A 22,878-nucleotide genomic window follows, 5' to 3' on the forward strand; every position below is an offset into this window, starting at 1 on the left:
GAAGTGGTTCACTAAACGCACTCATATTTCTATTGCAGAATGCGCAGTCGATGCAATCGCTGCAGGGCAACGGTCTGGACATGATCAAGCTGGAGAACTACGGCTACTCGATGGGCTCGCCATTTCAGCAGGAGCTGCTCAACGGCCAAGGACTCGGGATGAATGGGAACGGCCAGCGGAACGGAGTCGGGCCCGGCGTCCTGCCCGGCGGCCTCTGCGGAATGGGCGGCCTGACGGGAGCCGGCAACGGAAATAGCCACGAGCAGGGACTCAGTCCGCCGTACTCGAACCAGTCGCCGCCGCATTCGGTGCAGAGCAGCCTGGCGCTTTCGCCCCACGCGTACTTGGGTGAGTTTCAAGTCAACACATGTTGCAATTGGGTGCTAGTGTTTATGTATTAATCTTTCCGTTCACACGTTACAGGATCGCCATCGCCGGCCAAGTCGCGACCCAGTCTACCCACCTCGCCCACCCACATCCAGGCGATGAGGCATGCCACACAGCAGAAGCAGTTCGGTGGCAGCAATCTGAATAGCCTGCTGGGCGGTGCCAATGGAGGGGGCGTGGTCGGCGGAGGAGGAGGTGCTGCAGGTGGCCAGGGGCCACAGAACTCGCCCGTGAGCTTGGGAATCATATCGCCGACGGGCAGCGATATGGGCATCATGCTCGCCCCGCCCCAATCCTCGAAGAACAGTGCAATAATGCAGACGATATCACCCCAGCAGCAGCAGCAGCAGCAGCAACAGCAGCAACATCAGCAGCAGCAACAGCAGCAGCAGCAGCAGCAACAGCAGCAACTCGGAGGCCTGGAGTTCGGTTCAGCGGGCTTGGACCTGAATGGATTTTGTGGATCTCCGGGTAGGTGGTCACTCATGACTTTAGATGTTTGTGTGCTCCATGACTAGCTGACTAATCGTTCTACCATCCCAACTTGCAGACTCATTTCACTCGGGTCAAATGAATCCGCCCTCGATACAAAGTTCGATGTCCGGCTCGTCGCCGTCGACCAACATGCTGTCGCCGTCGTCGCAGCACAACCAGCAGGCCTTCTACCAGTACCTAACGCCTCCGAGCCAGCATTCCGGCGGCCATACGCCGCAGCACTTGGTCCAAACGCTGGACAGCTACCCGACGCCCTCGCCGGAGTCGCCTGGCCACTGGTCCTCATCCTCGCCGCGATCGAATTCCGATTGGAGCGAGGGCGTCCAGTCGCCGGCGGCAAATAATCTCTACATTTCCGGTGGCCACCAGGCCAACAAGGGATCCGAGGCCATCTACATTTGACCGTGAGCGCGAGGTGATCTGGATGATCGGATGATGGATATCGCGCCAGGATAATTGGATGGTTTGCCAAGGATAACAGCAGAGGGACTCTTAAAGAGTCCGCGGCTACGTTCGATCTAAAATGCTATATATTGTAATTCTCTAATCCCTAATTATCTAATTATGTATTTTTTCACGCGACTTTTTTTTTTTGTGTGTCTATAAGTTTTAGATGTTAGTTCGAAATACGCAATTCTAGCGGAAGAAGCGTCATAAATTGTAGTAACTTAAATTATTTTAATGCTTGTTGTACAGTGCGCGCCGATCGCATATATATATATATATATATATATAGATATTGATATAGATATACCAGTTAAGAGCTCGTTTTGTGGCGCATTTTATTTTATTGTCGTAACGTCATCGTAGCTTCCAGTAAAAAAAAGAACAAAAAAACAAAAGAATCAACATAATGAGATGAGGAACTAAACTTAGCGCAAATTCTGATTGATCGATAATACGTTTGTGGGACATTTGTAGTTGTAAGCGACCATTATATCACTAGGCCATAAGACTACGCTAAGTTTTTATCGAATTCTACATTTAATTGTGGCCCACATGCTATAGAAATACATAAATTTCGTAGTTCTGTAGGTTTTGAAACTGAAGTGCTTATATAAACAAAATTGTTAGACCGTACACCGCATCGAACCTTTTTTTTTTACACCGAGTTTTTTTTATTATTATTATTATGACTATTATGTATTATTACATATTGACTAAGCTAAACTGTAAAAAGATTCTCATAACTGTTTGATTTAAGTTGACACATACAAATACAAAAGGACTTGCAAAAATTACACAAAAATCACCAATGGAAAGATGAAAAAAAAAAGGAAAAACCCCGAAATGACAGTAACCAGCCAAGTTTACTATATATATAAGGCCCCTCTACGATCTAAGTTGATGAACAGATATTTTCAAAAAATATACAACAGAAAAACACACTTAGAGAACCGCAAATGCGATTTTCTCGTTCGATTTGCACTAATTTTAATTTGAACGGTATTGCTTTCTTTCGTCTATATTTTGTGTGTAAGTTTTTAATGTGTAAATTGTAAAATTACTTGTTTTCCTAACTTAAACAGCCAGACAGCAAAACGAAACTGCAACCTTTTTGAGATAAATAATAAATATTAAATAATTATTTTAAAAGCCGTGTGTTTATTTCATATTATGTGTATAGATTGTGCTAAAAACGAATTCTTCAGCTGGAACAAAGTATAACATTTCCATTGTGACTAATGGAACTCTGTGCAGTTAACCTTTGACCCCCACACGCAGGAAAAGAACCGTTTTTCGTACATGCATTTAATGTTAACTATACTTCAAACCTTCTTAGTTTGGATTAGTGTTCTTGTGTTGTGTGCGTTGTGTTATTATGTCAAAAAAAAAACGGACTATCAATATTTGGAACATTTCGACTAGATCTCCTTCTTGGATTCGTCCACTTCCGTTTCCGCTGCCAGTGCTGCTGTTGCACTCGATGGCGGATTTTGGGATTCCTCGGCGGGGCCAGCACTGGCCTTCTCCGGTTTCTTGGCCCCCGGAACGAAGGGGCAAGCGCCGCCCTTGCACTCGAAGGGGAAGTGGGGACCCTTCTGGATCACATTGCCCTGGGCGTCCTTCTTCTCCCATGGATTCCAGTAGCGCAGGATTATCGGCTGCACAAATTTGTGCCAAATGTACAGAAGCAGTGGAATGATGAAACAGGGCACGCAGACCATTGTTCTGCTTAGAAGCGGGTCAAAAAAGGGCTGGTTACTGGTGTGGCAGTGATTACGACTATTGCGGAACGTACCTTTTTAAAGTTAGCTTACTGGCTCCGGAAAATCGTATTTCTCGCTTTGATTTCCTTAATTCAACTATTTATTTATTGTCAAAATAAATCTGTCAGTGTAGCCAGTTCACTTGCGTTTGGTATTAAGCCTGAAAACGCCACGCATATACTGTTATCTGGAAAAAATACGTACTCTCTAGCAAAGATCGCCACCGGTTGGACTAATATAGTCCGGACTCGAACCAGCTAGCAAAAACCTTTTGAAATATTAACCCTTGTGTGCACACCTTAGCTTTTACAATACAGTTGAAATTTTGTCATATCAAATATTTATTTCATTTGCAGGTTGCTTAACCCATCAAAGGGCAGCGGTAGGGAGCGCCAGAGCGACAACAGTACTCCCTGCCCGCCTGCAGGTTCGTATTAACCCATTGGTTGTGACAGTTCTTGATGAACAAATAGGCCCGTTCCTTGTGGCAATCGTGACCCAGTGCGGAGCACACTATATTTGCGGAATTCGGCAGGTGTTGCACGATCTGAAAAGAACGGGTGAGTTTTATAGAGCGCTCCTCCTCATGTTCCCCGCGTCCAGTACTCACCGTCTCTAGGCATTTGGTTTGACACTGCTTGCGACCGATGGCGTTGCAGGGGAACATGTGATCCAGCTCCTGGTGGATTAGTGGCTTCGTCGGCAGGCCATTGGGGATTTGCGAGGAGAGGAACACGCCGCAGGTGCACGGCACTGGCTGATTATCCTGGGGAGCTGCAGGTAGTCCCGGTGTCGGTGGCAAGGGAATGGTGCTAGCCAGACTGGGGGTTGTGCTCAGCGGACTCGTGGTTGGCTCTATCGATCGTGTGGATCCTTCCGACGAACCGGTGAGCAGGGCCTCGCCAACGGTCGATTCTGTGGTGGCATTGTTAGCAATGGATTCCGAGCTGGCTTCCAACTCGCTGGCGGGCGTTGTCATGATCACAAACTCAACGGCCGTGGGCCAATCCTCTGCGGCTGCTGTGCTGCTACTGGTGGTGCTGCTCATGGTGCTGGTTTCCAGCTTGACAGGCTTCGTCTTCACACGCTTGTCCTGGATGAGGTTGCTATTGCCGTAGAGCGGCTTCTTGTAGACTATCTTGGAGGCCTCCAGATGGATGGCCAGCAGAAGCGTCAGCAGCAGCAGGGAATTCTTAAAGGCGCCTGATATATGATATGATATCAGAAGTGATCTTTAGCTAATATTACTTTCAAAGCTTACCCATCTTGGTATCTCTGAAACACTGAATACTTCTGCCTTTGCGCCATCCATTTTATAAGCCATTTCTTACGTGGCTTGCAGTTTTTCAAGATTTCAGTCTTCCATTTAAGCCGGCCCCCAACGAAGTTCAAGTTGTGAGAACCGACAAATTGTGTCAGGGTTATGTCTGATTAAGCAGAATTTTCACACCGCCAGTGAAATTCATTCATTTAGAGGAGAGTAAGAAGAAAGTAGAAGATTTCTTCCGAAAATTACGCTTATTGATTATTGCAAAGATTCTCAATTTATTGGATTGTTTACCTTACCTTTCTAAACTACTTTCCAAAATCTTTTTAAACATCCCGCCAAACTGCAAAAAAAAACTGTTATGATTATAATAACGGGTGGATAACATAAATAAACGACCGATCAAACAGCAAATGTTATCCAAATTATACAAGTTATAATATGATAATAGTAACAATCGTTTCAGCATAAGCAAATCTTTGGTTTTTAACCTCATTATAGATTTAATTTTATTTTCATGTTTGGTTTGTTTTTCGTTAAGTTAGTATTTTTTGTGCTGTTTGCGGAACTTAACAGAAATACCAATATGGGGCGGGCAACATTTGAAAATATATACAGACTATCGATATGTATCTTGACCGAAGTGTTAAATGTATGTTACTTGTTAAGCTCAACAATCCAATCGATTTATGCCATAAAAATGTCCAAATTATCGTTGCTTCAAATGATTTAAGTACAAAATTCGAGTTTCGATAAACGGCTAACAGTGCCGTACTCACCACGGTGCGCCCAACAGCACACGCAGCCGGCTGTGGTGGGTTCGCTGGACAGGCGGTGCGGTGAATATACTAGTTGCTGGAGCTTGCCGCAAAAAAGAAAACAAAACAGATCGAAAAACACAGCAAACAGCAAAATTATACGCCATTAATTACCCGATAAACTCACCGATGGCCGATAAGCAGCGGCTAAGTGACCCGTAACACCCAGCGATAAGATCCAGATAAGATTGGAGTTAAATTTGGGTTTGGCATCCGCATCGAAATCGCCGCTATCGGAATTCACTTGCTCACCAGCCACCGCGCCGTCCAAGGCGTCCAAGTTTTTGATCCAGAAATCCGCACACACACCCATACACTGCCAAGATGCCCGAGTACGTGCCGGCACGGGGCTTCAAGGAGATGGAGAACCTGATCAAGCTGTACGAGAACCAGCGCAGCCCCATCTACATCTACTTCTACGGCGAGAAGGACAAGGAAGGACGCAGCTGGTGTCCGGACTGCGTGGCGGGTAGGTGACGAACTCTCCTCGCCCACCGGGGCAACCGACAGTAACTCGTTACTAGTCTACTTCTGCTTATCGCGCTTCTCATTTGTGGTTTTCGGTTAGTTAGTTTCCACCCAGGAACGCTTCACGTAGCTAACTTGAGTTGCTTTTGGTTTGATTTTCGCTCTCCATTGTACATTGTCTTCATCATTTCGATTCATTTCATCGCAGAGTTATAACATAAAGAAGTGGTGTAGCATAAATTAAGTTAACCCCATTATCGCTGATATTTTCCAGCCGAGGAAACTATCATGAGTGCCTTCCGCAACCACGCGCCGGCGGATTGCTTGATCCTGGTGGTGGACGTGGGCAGCCGGGAGTTCTGGATTGGCAAGGACAACATGTTCCGAAAGCCGCCATACTCGGTGGACGGCATACCTACGCTTATACGCTGGAAGGGCGTGGAGCGCCTGGATGGGGATCAGCTGCTCAAGTCGAGTCTCCTGGAGCTCTTTTTCGAGGAGACCGATCCGAAGAAGTCCAATTTTGTCGCCCAATAAAACGCGATTTGGCTTTGGCTTAAACTCACTTCCACTCTCTCTCTCTCTCTCTCTCAATCACTCTCTCTTCCGCTGCGGCCCTCTCTTGGCTGTGCGCTCAAATCGGTGGAGAGAACGAGTGGAATTGTCGTGGGAGGGGTGGTGCGAAAATGGGGGAATGGAGAAACGGGGGAGAACAGAATGAGTCGAGCATTTTTGGCTGGCAGCGCGCCGCTCGGCACTTGCTCGTTTATTTGCACGCATGTCGTCGACCAGGACGAATCGTTTGGCAGAGCGCGGCTGAAAAAGGAATCGAAAACGGGGCTATAACGGTAATAGCGGCACACGCGTCCAACGGTAAACACGCGTGCCAACGCGCCATCTCGCTCGCACGCGCTAATGCCGCGGTTTAAGTTTCGTTTTATTTTTTGCAAGTGTTCCAAACTAAAAAGCCTAACAAAACACAAAACCCGAAACAGTTCTCAAGAAATAGGTAAATGCAATGGAAAATAGCTAAACATAACGGAGAAGCGCAAAGTACCGTTGAGTTTGCAGCACACGACCGCACAGTTTTGCAAGCTGGATTAACTGTAAACATGCTGAACATAAACAATGGAGAAAAACGTGATAGATCCTGCCGGGAAGTGAATGCTAACTTGTTTTAAATCAAGAATGGGCTGGCAACGGTAAACGCTGTTGCGTTTTTCTCTAACGGTTCTTAAATAAAATAAATATTTAATTACAAATATTAAAAGTTTCGTAAGTAAAGTAACATCAAAACTAAACTAAAGTAAAAGTATAAAATGAGTATATTTAGCAAATTTAGAAACCAGGCAAACGCATTTACCGTAATTTCTTAGCCAAAAACCCTGTTGCTTCGGCCGCGTTGCACATTAATTGTGTGGCAAGACTGTTGCTTCTCGTCTATGATTTGCTTGGTAACTTTTACGTTAGATCATTGACAAATCAATGAATAAATAAATCAGTAGCCAGAGACAGCAACATGCACCGTGATCCACTTGGCGGCATGGTGCTAAATTATTAAAAACGCGAAGATGACAACAAAATCGTTCGAACGAGTCGCGGCGAATGGTTAAATGGGAAAGTAAAAAACAAATAAATTAAATTAAATTGGCAGCGATCGAACTGGGAGACAGCGAGGAAAATGCTGAAGGTTGCAAAAATATATGATTTTATCGCCTCTCAGGCGCTACAAATTTCGTTTGCCACACCATTCGTTCTATATTATTTATTGGCACTTTCAAAAAATATCGCATATTATATGTAAATTTGTTCTCTTTTTAATGGATACATGCGCTTATGGTTTTAATGGCTCAGCCCAAAAATATGCGCTCATTTTTTTCCGTTTACATAAAGCGAGTTACTGGTTTAGTTGGTTTAGATATATTAGATATATATGTATGTATATTCCAAATTCCTTAGCCGAAATTTCATCTATAGAAAGTTGAAGAAAAATATGCACATTTTCGCCATGACTTGACCTTGGCATATTTAATGTGGCGAAAAATTGAATTTAATGAGCAGTCAGAAAACATTGGAAATTTATAATAAACGAAATCAAATTCTGATTTCGATGTCTTTTTTCTGTGCGGACTTCGTTGTTCTGTCAATTAAAGCCAGAAAATTCTTAATGAGGCACGTAACAAGCTAGACAGCTGATCGTTTGCACCCCCACCCCTCTACAAAGATCGCACCCCTGACGATCCAAATTCAGCGAAATGTCATTAAAGAAGCTCGTAAAAATCCGAAATCCAAATTGCAAATAAATTAAACATACGCAGAATACGAAACCGAATGCATATACATATTATAATTATATTATATACATAACGTCCATGCGGATTGGCGGATTGGTAGGATCCACAAATTCTTTTCTTGGGTTCTAAATCTTTTAACGCAACGGATACTTGTATTTATTTTGGTTTTGCCAACCGCATGCACCTGCAATGTTTCGATTTATAGTGTCATTGAAAATCATATTTTATTTATAATCTCTTTATGCGAGACGAGATTCTTAGGATCTGCATCGTTGTATACTTCATTTATTATTGCTCTTTATATTTAATTGACGCATTTAGTCCATAGGAACAGCAAAAGCAAACGTGTAGTGCATATAGAAACGATATGTGCAAAAGTTATATCTATAATGATGATATAGCTGATACATGTGCCAGTGTGCACATATTTTATATTTGCTGCGCAGACCTCTGTATATACATACATGTATAAATATATATATATATACATATATATTTATCGGTCTATATATATTGAATTTTCATAAGCGGATCGAAATCAAAAATAACAGGAAAAAAAAATGAAATATACGCAAAAATCCAATCAAATGTCACACTCGGTTGGATCTGAAGAGCAAAGAGTGAATTTTTGTGAAAGGTGAGGGAAAACAAAATATATACATATATTATATATATATATATCGAACAACTAGAGGTAGGATCCAGATAATTCAATTCAATAGTATGAACAAATTCGGAGAAAGATGTTTAGAACTCAAAAATAAAGACATTACATAATTATTATATGGATTTCTTTTTCGAAAACTGACCCTTCCAGTGTTTGAAGTCCGATCGTGTGGCCTAGAAAAAAAAGATGAACCTTATCAATGCGCCCTACCCCGCCGCATTTAACCCCATAGTGCCCCCGCTGCCTTCACTTTTTCGGCAGCATTTGCCCCAATTCGGTAATGAGCCATGTGGTCAGCCCCTAGGCATTTACTGACCGATTTCCCCAAATGAATGCGATAAATTAACGTGTACTACCTAAATATGTGAAGGGGGAGGGGCGGTCGGGCGGTATTCTTATCAGAATGTGCAGAAGTTCCAACTGATAGAGCGTTCGGGGCAAACAAAACCTAAAACGAGACCGAACGAGGCGAAAGTCAAACAAACAACAGAAATAACAATTTTTTGCCGGCAACGTTGCTAATGACGACACTGAAAAAAGGGCGTTGAGAAGGGGGCGGGGCCGAAGTGGGCGAGGGGTGTCAACTGCCGCGCGCTATTTGAAAATCGTTAACAACGTCAATGGCAACAAAAGTGCAGCACATTTTCTGAAGCTGCACTTGGGGAAAAATAAGATAGTATTTTTCCAAAGTTATGTGTAAGCTAAACAAACAAGTGCGAAAATAATTACTTTAATTTATTTGTTTATCACTTTATAGCATTTCAGTTAATTCCACTTAACAGCAGTCTGATAGCAGGTGCTTAGAATGATATGTTTAGAAAATTGATAAGATATAAAGAATAATTTATTTATTTCATATCAATGAAAAGGGCACTCGGTAATTAAAATTACATATATTTTTACTAAATATTTGGAGCAATAAATGCATTTCATTGATTACGATTAACTGTTCCTACTATATATAAACCCATATTTTGCCATTTTTAAGGATTCATTTTTTTTATTTTCCTTATGTATATGTGCACAAGGGATATCGAATATCTTTTATTAATAATTGTAAGTTATTTCGGGTACTATTTGTTTTGGAAAGCTTCCGTTAGCCGGTGGTCTTCATTTCAATTTCTTTTGGCTTTCATCGCAGCCCCCTCTTAACCCTACATCGCCCACCCCCTCCTCGTTTTTTGTTGACGTTGGCTTAACACTTTCCGACCTTTTTTTCGATGCGGTTCGATGGCAACGGCGCTCGAAACTCAGAATCAGTCGGGCTGCGTTGTCAGAGCGGTTCTGTTCTGCTGCTCGGAACTCGGTTTCCGATTCGATTCCGATGCCAATTGGACTCTCACTGGAGGCACCTAGGCACATACAGTTCCATTTGGTGTTTGTTTAATTGCAATTACAGTACGCAGTGCCAGCAGCAATGGCCATAACCATCATAATAATAATAAAAATAACAATAACAATAACAATAACGAACGACAGCACAACAGCAGCGCCAGCAATAAACAAATTGATTTGTCACAACGAAGATCGGCAGCCGAGCAATAAAATCAAATAAGAAAGAAGCTCGTGATCGTGATTGTGATTGTGGTTGTGATTGTGATTGTGATTGTGATCATTACCGAACATCCAACAACAATCAAGATTGAGCGTCGTCGTCGTGCAATTTCTTTCTGCAATTTCAGATTTGAGTGCAGCATGTGACGACTGACTCTTCTCCAACTAGTTGATCAATTAGTATTTTCAATTCAATGGATTCTGCGAGTCTAAATCTAATTTTCGAACACTGAAATAACCCTGAAGATCGTTCTCGATCTCAAAGATATCTTATCTGGCGCGCAGCTGTGATAAAGTTATCTAAACAAGTTTTATAATGTAGCACAATGATCATTAGATGGGTACTAACCTGTCTGTATCTTCTGGAACTGATAAGAATGGAAATTGCTCCTACCAGAGATCGTTAATGATATGTGGCCTGGCCAAGATCACTATCTTCGAGTATGGAATCGTTCACACTTTTGATCTTCACATGGTGGCTAGCTAACCCACTTAGTTTCCCCTCTTTAGTAAATCAATCAGTTATGAAGTGTGTTTGCTTGAGTGGTTAGAGCTTCTTGATTGATCGGTGATCAGAGAACTCGGATCGTGTCAATATTTGAGTTTCACTTGTTGACTCTTCGAATTGATTGGGAAATTTGTTCAGAGATCTCGAGCAGCCTTTGATGATGATGTTTTCGCATCGTGATCTTTTACTTCCTGTGATGTGATGGCCAAAGATGGAATCGCTCTGAGCGTTTATTTATCGAATTCATTATCATATAATGTTTTCATGTTTAAATATTGCACTAGTTAGATGGATACCGTACGTTTCTTCAACGGTATTTGAACTTGTTCCCTTTTGAGATATGATTAATGAAAAACCCAGAGAAGATATTCAACAAATCACGTAGGTTTAAAGGGTTAAACTTCTATTTGTTGACGTGATCTTCTTGATTTGCTTTAGTTATAATTAAGATTTGTCCGCTCCGTGATTTCCCATTTCCTCTGCTTAGTTTTCTCTCACGTTCCACGACGTTTTCGCTTTCCATTTTCATTTCCATTTTCAATTTTATTATGACTTTTTTGCGTGTGCGATTAAAACCGCCCGTCTCTCTCCGCCGTTCAGCATGCCGTTCTATTTTCTACTTTTTCCATTTTTTTTAAAATTTTTCTATTTCGAATTCAGAGGCTGTTCGCTTTATTCAATTTCAGTTGGGTTTCAGTTGATTTTGGCGCGTTGTGCTTGAGCGATCATCTCGCCGCGAAACGCGATCCCCGATTTTGGCCTGGAAAAACAAAAAAGCAATCAAAGCAATGCGAAACTGATTACAATAAGTAGTAGTAAAATAGGAGCACAGAAAGTAATACTAGTAAACTGGGTTCCCAGCAACCGATAAGCCCACTTATCTGTGCGGTCGTGTGTGTTTCTGCATATAATATACGCCATATACTATATGCCATATACTACATACATACATGCGTAATACGTAATCATTAAAATTGTTTACAGTCTGCGGTTGATAAAGACTTTGATTGAAAATTAAAGCGTGCGCTAAAAAATAATTCGGATTCGATAATAAAAAAAAATCTTTGACTTCATTGCAAGGAAGATCCGAAGTTTTGTTAATTTTTTTTTTCGGTTACTGTGCTAATCAAAAATTACAAATCAGAAATTCGAAATTTTGCGGCGATAGGCCAGCGGAAGCTGATAAACAACAGAGAAGCGGCGGCATCTGGAAAATAATAAAACTCGAAGGTTTGAGGTGAGTTTCCTTTTGAGTGTGAAAATCGAGTGGAAGAGCGGCGGCTGCGCACTTCTTATCGCGGGCTTTTCGCACAAGGGGGTTTTTCTCTACGACAAAAAACTGTCAAATGAGCAAAGAGGCGGAAAAGAGACGAAACAACAACAAATGCAGCGGAACAAGAAAAAATGGAAAGCAAATAGAAAACGACAACAAAAAGCAGCCCCAAACAACAACAAATGTAACGCGGAAAAGGCAGTTTTCTTTGGCCGCAGCAGCAGCAGCATGCGGGAAAATCATCCGCAAGCCGCAAAACAAATATGATTCAATAAATAACTAAACGCAGATAGCAATAACCATGAGCAATATCTATTGAATCCATTTAAATAAACCGCAATATTTTTGTTAAAACTACTTTTTTTTCGAGTGCCCAAGTGTGTGTGCATAATGTTTTTAAGTAAAGTCACAAGCTGTGGAGCAATAATTTTAAACATTAGGTGCCAAAAAATGCAATAAAAAACCAAACAAGCTCGGCAAACAAATGTATAGTGTTTGAAAACAAAATATGAAACACTTCGGGCAACTAAATGAATAAAGTGTCGTGGTAAATTTATACATATACGTGGATAAATCAAGGAAAATCGAAATTTTCCAGCCCAAATGAATATGCAAACCAAAATAAACAACAAAATAACATAGGCGGCATTCTGCAGAGAGCAAGAAGCAGAGCAGAATCCGAGGAGACAAAAGGTAAGTGACCTTCTCCTGCACCACCCACAACACCACACCGCCCACTGCCACCCACTACCACCCACCGCCACCCACTTTCACCCTGCAGTGGCAAAAAAGAAAAGAAAAAAACAAACTCCCGAATCCGAAGCAATTAAAAATTCTCAGCTCGTTGCCGTTTGGAGAGTGAGTTTGAAAAGGAAAATGTTGCACGAATTTTCATTGCCTTCTCCGTGGAGTCGGAAAAGTGGGCGGTGGACATTGAATTTTCCTGGGCCAAATAAAGGCCAGAGGCTGGCCGCTGTCGGCAAACATTTTGCTGCCTTAGGTTTATTGAATTTTATTGTTCTGTCGCTGGAGAAAAGCGCCTGCGTTGGGAAAACTGCGAGAGAAAAGCGTAGTTGAGTTTGAGACCTGGTGCTTTGAGAGATTTCACAGGGAGGATGTTCTCTGGAGAGAATTGCAAGAGAGAGAGAGAGAAAAGGGAGAGAGAGAGAGAGAGAGTTATCTGACAAATGAGCTGCATTCTCTTAGATTTTTTACTCCGAAGAAGCGATGGAATTTAACTTATTTATTAACAACATATTCCACCTAATAATTGTAGATAATAATTTCGCTCTATAATATATTCAATGAGAATGCAACTATAATTGTGCTCTAGATTTCGAGAGTTTGTTTACCTAATTCTCTACTCACAGGAGATCAACTAACAACAACTAACTTGCAGTTTACAATTCCTAACTTGAGTCGAGCTACTAGAGTGGCCATCAGAGTTTTCCGCCAACTTGAGTGGCTGAGAAAAGTGATACTCGGAGACGATGTTCCGAGTGGCTTTGCGGGACTTGAGTCGCTTTTGTGCAGACTTTTGGTTCGTGGCCTACCACACAAACACACGGAAGGGCCGCTTTTCAGCCGTTTTCAGCCGTTTTTAGCCGCATTCCTGGCGTATCACGTTTGTGTGTTGTATCTGCCGGATTGGCAAGGGAGGTGGGCGAAAGAGGACCACCCACCCACATTTTGACTCTGCTGGTTACTTAACCAACGGCTCTGGCATCATTTCGCTTTCAGTTTTCCCTTTTTCCCGGTCGCATTTCCCCCACATTTTCCTCGGTAATTTTTTTTTTTTATTTTTTTTGGACCTGGCGTCTTCGGTTTTTGCCACTTTATGGGCCCTGTCTTCCTCTTTTTTTACGACTACGTTGTCTTCTCCGTGGCGTTACTTCCTTTTGCTTCCTACTTCGTCCTTTTGTGACGTCTTTCTTTTTGTCCGTTCTTCGGCGCTACTTCCGCTCCTTCGGCGGCAACAACAAATTGGCGCCATTAGTAAAATTGTAATCAAGGCATTAGCATATATATATTTTCTCTGGATAACCGAACATATAGTGGGAATGTCGACCTTTACAAGATGCCACCAAAAATAATAATCAGGTGTGTTTCATTGGAGTAGTTGGCAAGGTCACTTACTTAATGGTGCCACATTTGTTGGGTACTTTTTCGCCTTCAAGGGTTAGATAAATAAGATTGATCAATTTCTATCCTCTAAAATCTATAATTCAATTATGGCCAAGTTCTTGGCCAAGTTCGATGTTCTGACAGCACAAAGCTTCGCTTTTCCCAAGTGGCAAAACTTTCCCTTTCTTTTCTTCGCTTCATCGCTCGCTTATTCTTAAGTAATCCCATAATAACACTGATTAGAGGACCTACTCTTTAAAGTTGAATCGACAGCCATTTGGACAACTCTGATTTCTTTTATATATCTATTTATTTTCCCATACTCACACAAGTTTCCTTTTATTTTTTTTTGGCTTGTTCAATCAACACAAATCGGTGGAAAACAAGCCCAAATAAGAAGAGGGAAAAGATTTTCAAACAGCCAAACCTTGTCAAATAGTGTAAAGCAAATGTTTTTATATTAGGTGGCCAGAGCGAAAAGTAAAGGGAAAACTGGGGAAAATGGAAGAGGTGGAAACCACCGACAGGGGGCGCCACTAATGAGGCCCTTGGGGAACATATTAAACTTCTGGCAGCAACAAAACAGAAAAATCCAAACATTCACACATGAAAATACGATAGACACACTAAAAAAAAAATAAACAAACCGTGAGTAGTTAATTTCAAAAGGTATACACACTTTTCCGGGAACTTACGCTAAACATTGTAATGCTAATAATTAGCTTTAAATAAATGGTATGTTTGGTTTTGATTTGTTGAAAATTGACGATTTGGAGCAATAACTTTTCTCTCTGTTGTGCGGCGGAAAATGGGAATGGGTTTTGTTGCCGAAACCGATCGTATATTCTTTGGAACTCGGGTAACTTTTTAATTTAGAAAATAAACAAAAATGGAAACACGATGGCTGAGATTGAAGAGTGGTAAATAATGAGAGTTTTTCGGCGTATTTCGCTCCTGACTTTGGGCAAAGACAAATCGCAGAGGGTTACCCTTTCTCCACCCAATAGAAAACCTCCTAAAATTTAGCAATAAACAAGAAAATAAAATCCCAGAAAACCGAAAAGTTACACGCTCAACGCAACTGACTTACAAAATTAAAGTAATAATAACTTTGTTTCACCACCGCCCCTGTCCAGAAAAACTTGGTTTTCCCTTCAATCAGGTTTGTTTTTCCTTCTTTGCATTTGTCCTTTCGCTGTGCGTGTGTTCGTAAGTTGGGGAAAATTATTCTTCGGCTCTGGAATTCCATTTGACAGAATTATGCGTTTTCCATATTAAAGAGAAAAATGCAAATGACTGAAGAGTTTCAAAAATTTTCGTTTAAAATAACATGTTGTGTAAACAATGTGGCAATATGAGGTTAAGTTATGTTGCACCAAACAAATGAATAACTTATAATATAATAAAGAATTATTTGATTTAAAATATCATCTTACATCAAAATTTCGAGTGTTAAGATATATATTTTTTGTTGAGACTTTTGCTCTGTTTAGTGAGTCTATATTTGAAATAAGCTGTATATCCTATATTTGCCTATGCCGGCAAAACTTTTGACTTGTGAACTTTTCCGCGAAAACATAAGAACATAAAATAACACAAAATACGCTGCTGCTTCAGTTGGTTTGTTGTTTTCTTGGTTTGTTGGCTCTGCGACAACACAAGCAAACAAAAAGGCAATACCAGCGGCCAAGTCAAAGTTGCGAGTGGCCTAAAGTAATATTAATGGGCATGGCAGTTCATTGTTTAAATTTCCGCCCCCAAGCCCCAAAAAATTGTACCCCCCCTCCCGCTCTGCCAGGACATTTGCCCCCGGCTTGCTAGTGGAGGAAAGTGCTGAACCCAAAAAAACCTACACAAATAACCGCACTGCAAGAAATACTGTTATGTGTTAGAAACATATGAAAGTAGCGAATTTAAAATGATTGCTCTTCTAAGATGAAATAGAAATTAAATATGAGATATATAGAGTATATAGAGTACACAATAGTAAGACATCTGAAATTATGATCACATATGAAACCCTAGTTTTTAGCAGTGCATACATTTAAGGGGCTTGGGGCGCGGTCAAAGAACACTCAGCAATTATTTGCATACAACACTCATTGCGACTGTGTGTGTGTGTGTGTGTGAAAAGCGCGTGAAAATGTTGGGAAAAATAATAAATGAATCAACAAACATTTGAAACGAACTTTTGCATTCCCCAAAGGCTCGACTAAAAAACTAAAGAAAATGTGCACGCATTTTTGCAGATTTATTTGGGCATTTAATGGGAATTGTAGATGAACAAAAAATCAGTATAGACACCAAAAAAATGTAGTAAAATACTAATAGTTTGGATGTGAAAAATGTGGTATTTATATATTAAATAAAATAGGAAGCTTAAGGTTAGTAGAATTTTAAAAATTGAAGTAGAAAACATATTTTCTAACAAGAAAACCAGAAAGGAGAGGAACTGCTTATTATGCTGGAAATGCCATAGTCGAATGTCAAAATGCCAGGACAAACACTTATTTGTATATACAAAAATAGTACAAAAGAGCGAGAGGGTGCCATGCGCCACTTGGCGGGGCGAAAGGGAGCGCGATAGTCGCTGGAAAAGCGAAGAAGAAAAGCCCCTGGGGGAGGGGAGGGGTGCGAAAAATTCCTGAAGTTCTTAGCGCTAAGGAAACCGCAAGCCCTCTGGCGGCTCTTTGCCCCCATCTCCCCATCACCCCTTTCCCAGATTCCCTCTACTTTCTCCCTGCTCCCCTCTTTTCTCGCTGTGTATGTTTGTCCAGGGCTTGGACTGGTATTTTAAGTGATTTAATGTTTGGCTTTAGCTGGAACAGATGAAGTTGAGGTAATATGGGGGGCAACATTACACCACACACCCTCCAAAAAATAAAGAAAGTGGGTGAAAGGGCGAGGAGAAATTATAGAGCACGCCGAATGAAATTTGGGTGCAGTTGTGGGTGGTGAAAAATGCTGTTGCTGCCAAAATATTTCCAAGCAAATGTTACGCATACTCAGCATAAATCTGTCCATACACAAACATTATTTTTGGCAAATCCCAACATTCGTAGAAAATCAGTGGGGGAATTATGGGCAACAATTTGGGCCACAGGTGCTGAATCCCTGAACCGGAGATGCCGTTTTTACCCACAATTAAACGCATTCTCTACGCACCCCAACTACATTTCAGGTTTAGATTCTCCTTTTCCTGGAAAAACAGATGCCGTTTGGCTGGGGGAAAGATAAAGTGAGCGCAAGATTAGATAAGTAGACACGTGGTTGAGCAAAACAGTTTGTTTAAGTCTATGGGGGAGTGCCAAGAAATTGCAGTAAATCAAAAAGTATAAAAGTTGAGTAGTTAAAGCCTCTTTATTCACTAATTTGTATTAAAATATCAAAAGAATTGTATATATATTCTATTTATAATAAATGATTCCATACCGAATCGATGATTCCAACGCTTTGTTAGCTATGATACATGGGCATTAATTTAGCTAACACGAATACATTTAGTTTGGTTGAAGTTAAACATGGTGACTTTAGGGTGTTCCTTACACATCCTGATAGGATTCATATACATTAACTTGATGATATGGAATAAGTGCTTTTGCCTCTTACACCGTCCTTCAATGGTATCAGTAGCCCCAGGATTGGGACAGAGATTTTCCATGCCATCCAGATTTTCCCCATCCCGTTTAGTGCTCCCTTTTTTCTGCTGACATCGTCTAATTTCAATTTATTTAGCCTACCAATGACAAAGCAGAAAATGCACTCGAGTCCTTTGGAACGGAGCCTTGGAGTGGCTGGCTAATTTCGATGTCCTCTGGCTTCCTCCGCCTTCCATTTTCCACCCTCAAGTCAGCACTTTTCCGAGATTTTGCTTTTCGGCAGCCCGGCAACCGAAAATCAACAAGTGAAAATGCAAATGTGATTATTTATTAAGCGCTTTAAACATTTTTTTCTCGAGTTTTATTTGAGGGCGTTCTCCCATCAACAGGTAAACAATTTGCTTTGCCTTTGTTTGGCTGTGTCGCATTGAAATGGAAATTCATGGGAAAATTCAATGCGAGAAATGTACAACCGATTGCCTAGTCTTTGTTTTCCTCGGCTATTTTAATATTCTTGTATATTTTCTTTGGGGTAATTGCACATAAGACTGCCTTCTTGATTAAACGTCAATGGGATTAAAGTATTCGTTATGGCTTTCCCTACCGTTTTCCCATTCCTCGCTTTCCACGGCTTTTCCGCTGCTGTTGTTGTGCATAATTTTGGCTTCGAACGGTGAACAAAGATGGGAAAAATTAATAGCGGGGAAAATTTGGCCAATTTAGGGATGCTTTTTACACTTTTACATTTTATGAAATTTTTCAAAAGACTTTGCTTATGCATATTTATACTCGTACTGTAAGCATACCTTTTTCGTGAGCTTCATCTTATTAAACTTTTTAATTTCCATTTAAACGCTCCATATTTATTTATAACACATCTGGGTTATTTCGTATGTTCCAACACGAATTGTTCGTTAGTGACAGAATATCGCTAATTAAATTAAAATTGTTTCAGGCGTGGGGATTACCCCAAAAATGTAGAGTGCGTAAAATGGAGGGGCGGGAAAACTTGCTTTTCCCAGGGGTGAAATCCTTAATGAGCCTCTGCCTTCGCCTTCGCCTTTTCCATTTTGTCCCGTGTTCCTCAACAGTTGCTCGGCTTCCGTTGCCTCGGCATGCAAATTAATTTAAAACAATTTCTTTTCTGGTTTCTGGTCCTGGCAAACTAATAAGGTATACAAAATATTCAACACCTCTCCCGTACATTCAGCGATTTCCAACACAGCGCTGGCTGAGATACTAGCAAGGTTATGCTAGCCTTGCATATTGTTTAATATTTATATACGTATCTACTGATAAGAAAGCAGGATGTTCGTTTTTAAATATAAATTTAAACTTTGATAGACATGCAAACTGTACTCTTACTTTGGGCTCAGCTGTGGGCGTGTGTGTATGCCACGCACGAAATAAGCATCATTAGGCGCTTGGCAGGCGCGCCTTAAAACGGGGAGTGGCCGTGGGCGGGGTCGCCAGGTTGAAGATGATTTTCCGAAATATATATATATATAATGTTTGCCACTGCATTCGGTAAAAATGGGCGACAGCTGGAAGATGCCTTGAGGGCATTTTCATTTTACACACAGACCGGGCTCAAGTTACCAAAGTGAGAAGGAAAAGCGGCTGGTAAACGGGAAAGGCGGTCCTTTCACAAGAGCAAAAGCATGTCGAGCCCAAAAAAAAAGTAAAAAAAGAAGGTGTTCCAGCAAAGCATTAGAAAGATGGAGAAAGTCGCAAAGGAAAATGATGCACAGGAGCCTTTTTGCGTGTAAAAAAAGGACCTTTGTCGGGCATTTTTTCGGGCTCTTTCGGTTTTGCCTTTCAATATTGCGTATTGGCAGCTTCTTTAGCTTAAATGAAATGAAACGCAAAAATGAAGATGGATCGCATAACAGGCACAGCAACAACGCTAAATGGCAGCGTAAAGTGTTGCTAATGGAGTGGGGAAAAAACAGGAAAATTAAGAGGACAGTGAGTTCTTGAGGAAACTAAGCTAAAGCTGACAAGCTAAGCTTAAGCATATATATATATTTAATAAATCTAATATAAGGGATTGAATTTGTGGAATCAATTTAGACAGTTTTAACTGTGTATAATTATTAATTAATAATTAAAAGCAGAAATACATATGTGTTATGTCATTCTAATGTGCGTTTTTCTCTGTTTCTTTGCAGGTACGTTTATTCTTAAACTCGAACATTACAATTAGTTGTGACCAAAACGTATGTATCTAGGTGTACGAATTGATATACATATATATCAGGTTTTTATACACTCCAAGCCCGATCCAAATCCCCCAACGTCGTGTGTTAAACAAATTGGCATTAGTTTAATTGGCAGTGAGCGGGTAACTACTTAGGTGGCTGAGTGGTTTGATCCACAGTGCATCGAACGGTGGCAAATTATGGCTTATAAAGTTCCAAATGAAATTATAGCCATTGAATTAACTAATTGCATTTCCGTGGCCACCCAAAAGGGGTTACGGCATACACATGCAGTACGTACACGCGACAAACAGCACAAACAGCACAAACAGGACAAACAGGACATGCTGGACTCCCCAAATTTCCCCTTTCCGTTGGTTAATCAAGTATAATCAATGGCTGTGTCCTGCTTCTTAGGGATGATTACATTCTGTGGACTGCGGTCAAGGAATTTGAGCACATTTCTGCGTACATTACTTAACATTTCGATTAATTAGCCGTTGCTCACTGTAGGCAATTTTGAAATACAACTACAAATTGCCGCAGTTGAATAAATATCTTAGAAAGTGTGGCACAATAAAATTTCGAGCAAAGAATCGGGCTTTTTGCAGCATGAAGCAACTTTGCAGTTGCTACGTTATGACGTTTCATATCGCCAGCCCTTTTATCCTGAGTCCTTCGCATTAGCCTTGTGGTAGTCCCTTTAATGCGCTTAACATCTCCTCAGCATCCTGAGCATCCTGAGCTGCTGTTCCTTGAGCACACGATGGTGTGTGCCCGATTGTGGTCGGGATTCGGGATCTGGGAGAGCTCAAAACCCTTCGAAGTACAGTAGGCAAATTTTCGATGTACCGACAGATTATTATGTTTAAGCAAAACATTTTAACACTACTAAAGAAACATATTTCAGGTGGTACAAGTTGAAAATATGTGTATAAATATCTTGGGAGCAATACTTTTCCGACTGAAAAGCAAGGTTTCATAACTTTTTTTTCCCAACTGCTTGATTTGGATTAAATGCTTAACAAAGGAAATACTTTATTCAAACCTTATTTTCTGCGTGTGTATTCTCACACATGTGCATCGAGGGCGTTCTTAATGATGCGCAGTTCGCACTCCAATCTTGAGTTTGGGATTGAACACAGAGACCTGGAATAAAAAAGTGGCTAGAAAAGCGGCGAAGGAATAATAGCTTAGCTGGGGAGCGGATGTGAGGGAAGCCCCCCGTGAAAACTGGCGAAAATGGAGCGCCCTTAAGCCTTTGCCATGGCAATTTGTTTCGCAACAGTTGAACAAATTTAATGCAATAAGCCAGCAGGGCGCAAAAAATCGTAATCCCTGTCTGTTAAATATATGTGTTGTATTGAGCAACATATGTAACATTTTTCACCAACACTGGTTCCAATTAAGTTGTGAAAATATGTGCATACTTTTATCATAAACTCAAGAACACGTAATTTCGCCAAGTGTTATTATAGCGCTGCCCCCATGGCAACGCATCGAATCTGTGTCTATATTTTGTGGCCCAAGGATATTTCGTTTAACTTTTTCTGATTGAAATATTCCATTCTATGAAAGAGATGTGTGTGTTTGCTTTTGCCTGGGCCAAAGTTACACAGCGGCTCGTTTCTAATGGTAAGCTGCAATTTATAACAATTTAATTTACACATAACTCAGCACTAAGCTTCAACTAAGCCACAAAATGTGCATCTTCATCCAGCCAAGTGTCAACAAGAGGAACACATAGGGGTTAAGGCGGCAACGGGTTAATAGGAGGGCTACAAATATTTTCCTATTGCAATTTAAAATGTTTACTTTGTGGGGCAGAGCGGGCGCGGTTGAGGACGTTATAAAATGTATTTGCCATTTCGCAATAAAATGAAAATTCGTTGAAAAATGGAAATTCATAGAGAAAAGAGCTAAATGGATGACAACGAGTGCTGATTGTTGTTCAAGTATCTTTCCTACGTATATGTATGTTCATATATTCATATGTTAGACAACATACCATTTAAGTGGTAACCACTCGCAAATTGAAACTGCCCAGAAATATGAGCACACAATGTTGTGATATATTGCAATAACCCAATGGCTTGCACCTTTTTCCCATTATTAATTTTTGTTTATAGGTTTTCGTTTGTTTCAAATTTAATTTGTAAATAAATATTTGTGCGTCTAAACTCATGATCCCTCCTCCATCATCAAAGTCCTCATTCGTCAATCAGTGAATTTGTTAATTCAACTAAAACAGTTTGCCAAACGAATAAAATCGAACGATGTGCGGAGTAAATTTCCATTAGACGGTAGAAATTCGCATATAAATCAGCATAATTTACAACTGTTTTTGGAAAACTTAAGTATATTTATATACACACATACAAATTGATCGTAAATCTTGGCCATTTCGCCGAGTTCTTTTTTTTTCTTTTTTTTTGCCTGCCCTTGTCCGATTTGCATTTCCCTTGGGCATAAATTTCGATTTTCCATTTCTTCCTCTTTGATCATTCCATTTCAACACGAATTAGCATTTGGCAACTTAATTAAAACGATTTTTTCACATTTTCTTTTTTCATAATTTTTGGGACACTTGTGCAACAAGTTGACGGCTGCCGGTGACGCACAACAGAAATTTATGATTACCGCAAAAACGAAAAACCGAATTTCAGAAATTATGAATTTTATTTATGCTCTTCTCTCCCCAAGTTTGCTGGCCGACGCAATTTATTGGAAAAATGTAAATGAAACATAAATATAAGGCGGTTGACATGTGTGTGCGCTGGTCTTTAGTTTTTCGCTTGCCATCTCTGAATATTTTCCTTTGGCCGATTTTCTTGAGGGTTTTTCACTCTTAAACCATTTTCAATTGCATCGTTAAGAGCTTTGAGGTCATGTGCTGCTTAGCCTTTCGCTATATGGAGGAGATGTATGTATATATATATATATATATATGTTAAAGACTTGGAGGCAGGCACCCGGGTGTTTTTTGCTCGTACCACAAAACACTCGGATATTT

At 40.7% G+C, this 22,878-nt stretch overlaps 4 protein-coding genes across 4 annotated transcripts in view; 2 read left to right on the plus strand and 2 right to left on the minus strand.

Moving 5' to 3' along the window:
- Positions 1 to 2,251, plus strand: part of LOC117148177 (neurogenic locus Notch protein) — a 36,183-nt gene extending 33,932 nt beyond the window's left edge. Inside the window, exons 7-9 of the mRNA XM_033315445.1 lie at positions 39 to 348; positions 424 to 858; positions 938 to 2,251. Of these exons, the coding sequence (XP_033171336.1) occupies positions 39 to 348; positions 424 to 858; positions 938 to 1,284 (1,092 nt within the window). The 3' untranslated portion in view covers positions 1,285 to 2,251. The remainder of the gene's footprint in view (positions 1 to 38; positions 349 to 423; positions 859 to 937) is intronic.
- A 401-nt stretch (positions 2,252 to 2,652) lies between these two features.
- Positions 2,653 to 3,243, minus strand: LOC117148178 (UPF0729 protein GD16342). Its single transcript, XM_033315446.1, has 2 exons — positions 3,125 to 3,243; positions 2,653 to 3,054 (listed from the first exon to the last, which is right to left on the minus strand). The coding sequence occupies exon 2, from the start codon at positions 3,048 to 3,050 to the stop codon at positions 2,748 to 2,750; it is 303 nt and encodes a 100-aa protein (XP_033171337.1). The 5' UTR covers positions 3,051 to 3,054; positions 3,125 to 3,243; the 3' UTR covers positions 2,653 to 2,747.
- Positions 3,244 to 3,415: 172 nt separating this feature from the next.
- On the minus strand, positions 3,416 to 5,228 carry LOC117148075 (follicle cell protein 3C-1). Its single transcript, XM_033315283.1, is given in 5 exon segments — positions 3,416 to 3,639; positions 3,703 to 4,295; positions 4,354 to 4,368; positions 4,371 to 4,519; positions 5,139 to 5,228. Coding segments are annotated over 4 exon segments (840 nt in total). The 5' UTR covers positions 4,417 to 4,519; positions 5,139 to 5,228; the 3' UTR covers positions 3,416 to 3,453.
- LOC117148079 (thioredoxin domain-containing protein 17) lies at positions 5,202 to 6,210 on the plus strand. Its single transcript, XM_033315286.1, has 2 exons — positions 5,202 to 5,646; positions 5,920 to 6,210. The coding sequence occupies exons 1-2, from the start codon at positions 5,502 to 5,504 to the stop codon at positions 6,180 to 6,182; spliced, it is 408 nt and encodes a 135-aa protein (XP_033171177.1). The 5' UTR covers positions 5,202 to 5,501; the 3' UTR covers positions 6,183 to 6,210.
- Positions 6,211 to 22,878: the final 16,668 nt, after the last annotated feature.

The sequence above is a fragment of the Drosophila mauritiana genome, chromosome X (assembly GCF_004382145.1).
Source record: "Drosophila mauritiana strain mau12 chromosome X, ASM438214v1, whole genome shotgun sequence".
Lineage (NCBI taxonomy): Eukaryota > Metazoa > Arthropoda > Insecta > Diptera > Drosophilidae > Drosophila > Drosophila mauritiana.

Excerpts from the sequence above, each read along its gene's own strand:
- LOC117148178 (XM_033315446.1), bottom strand. The coding sequence starts at position 3,050 with ATGGTCTGCGTGCCCTGTTTCATCATTCCACTGCTTCTGTACATTTGG.
- LOC117148079 (XM_033315286.1), top strand. The coding sequence starts at position 5,502 with ATGCCCGAGTACGTGCCGGCACGGGGCTTCAAGGAGATGGAGAACCTG. Across the intron at positions 5,647-5,919 it reads GTGTCCGGACTGCGTGGCGG|CCGAGGAAACTATCATGAGT; the intron begins GTAGGTGACGAA and ends GATATTTTCCAG.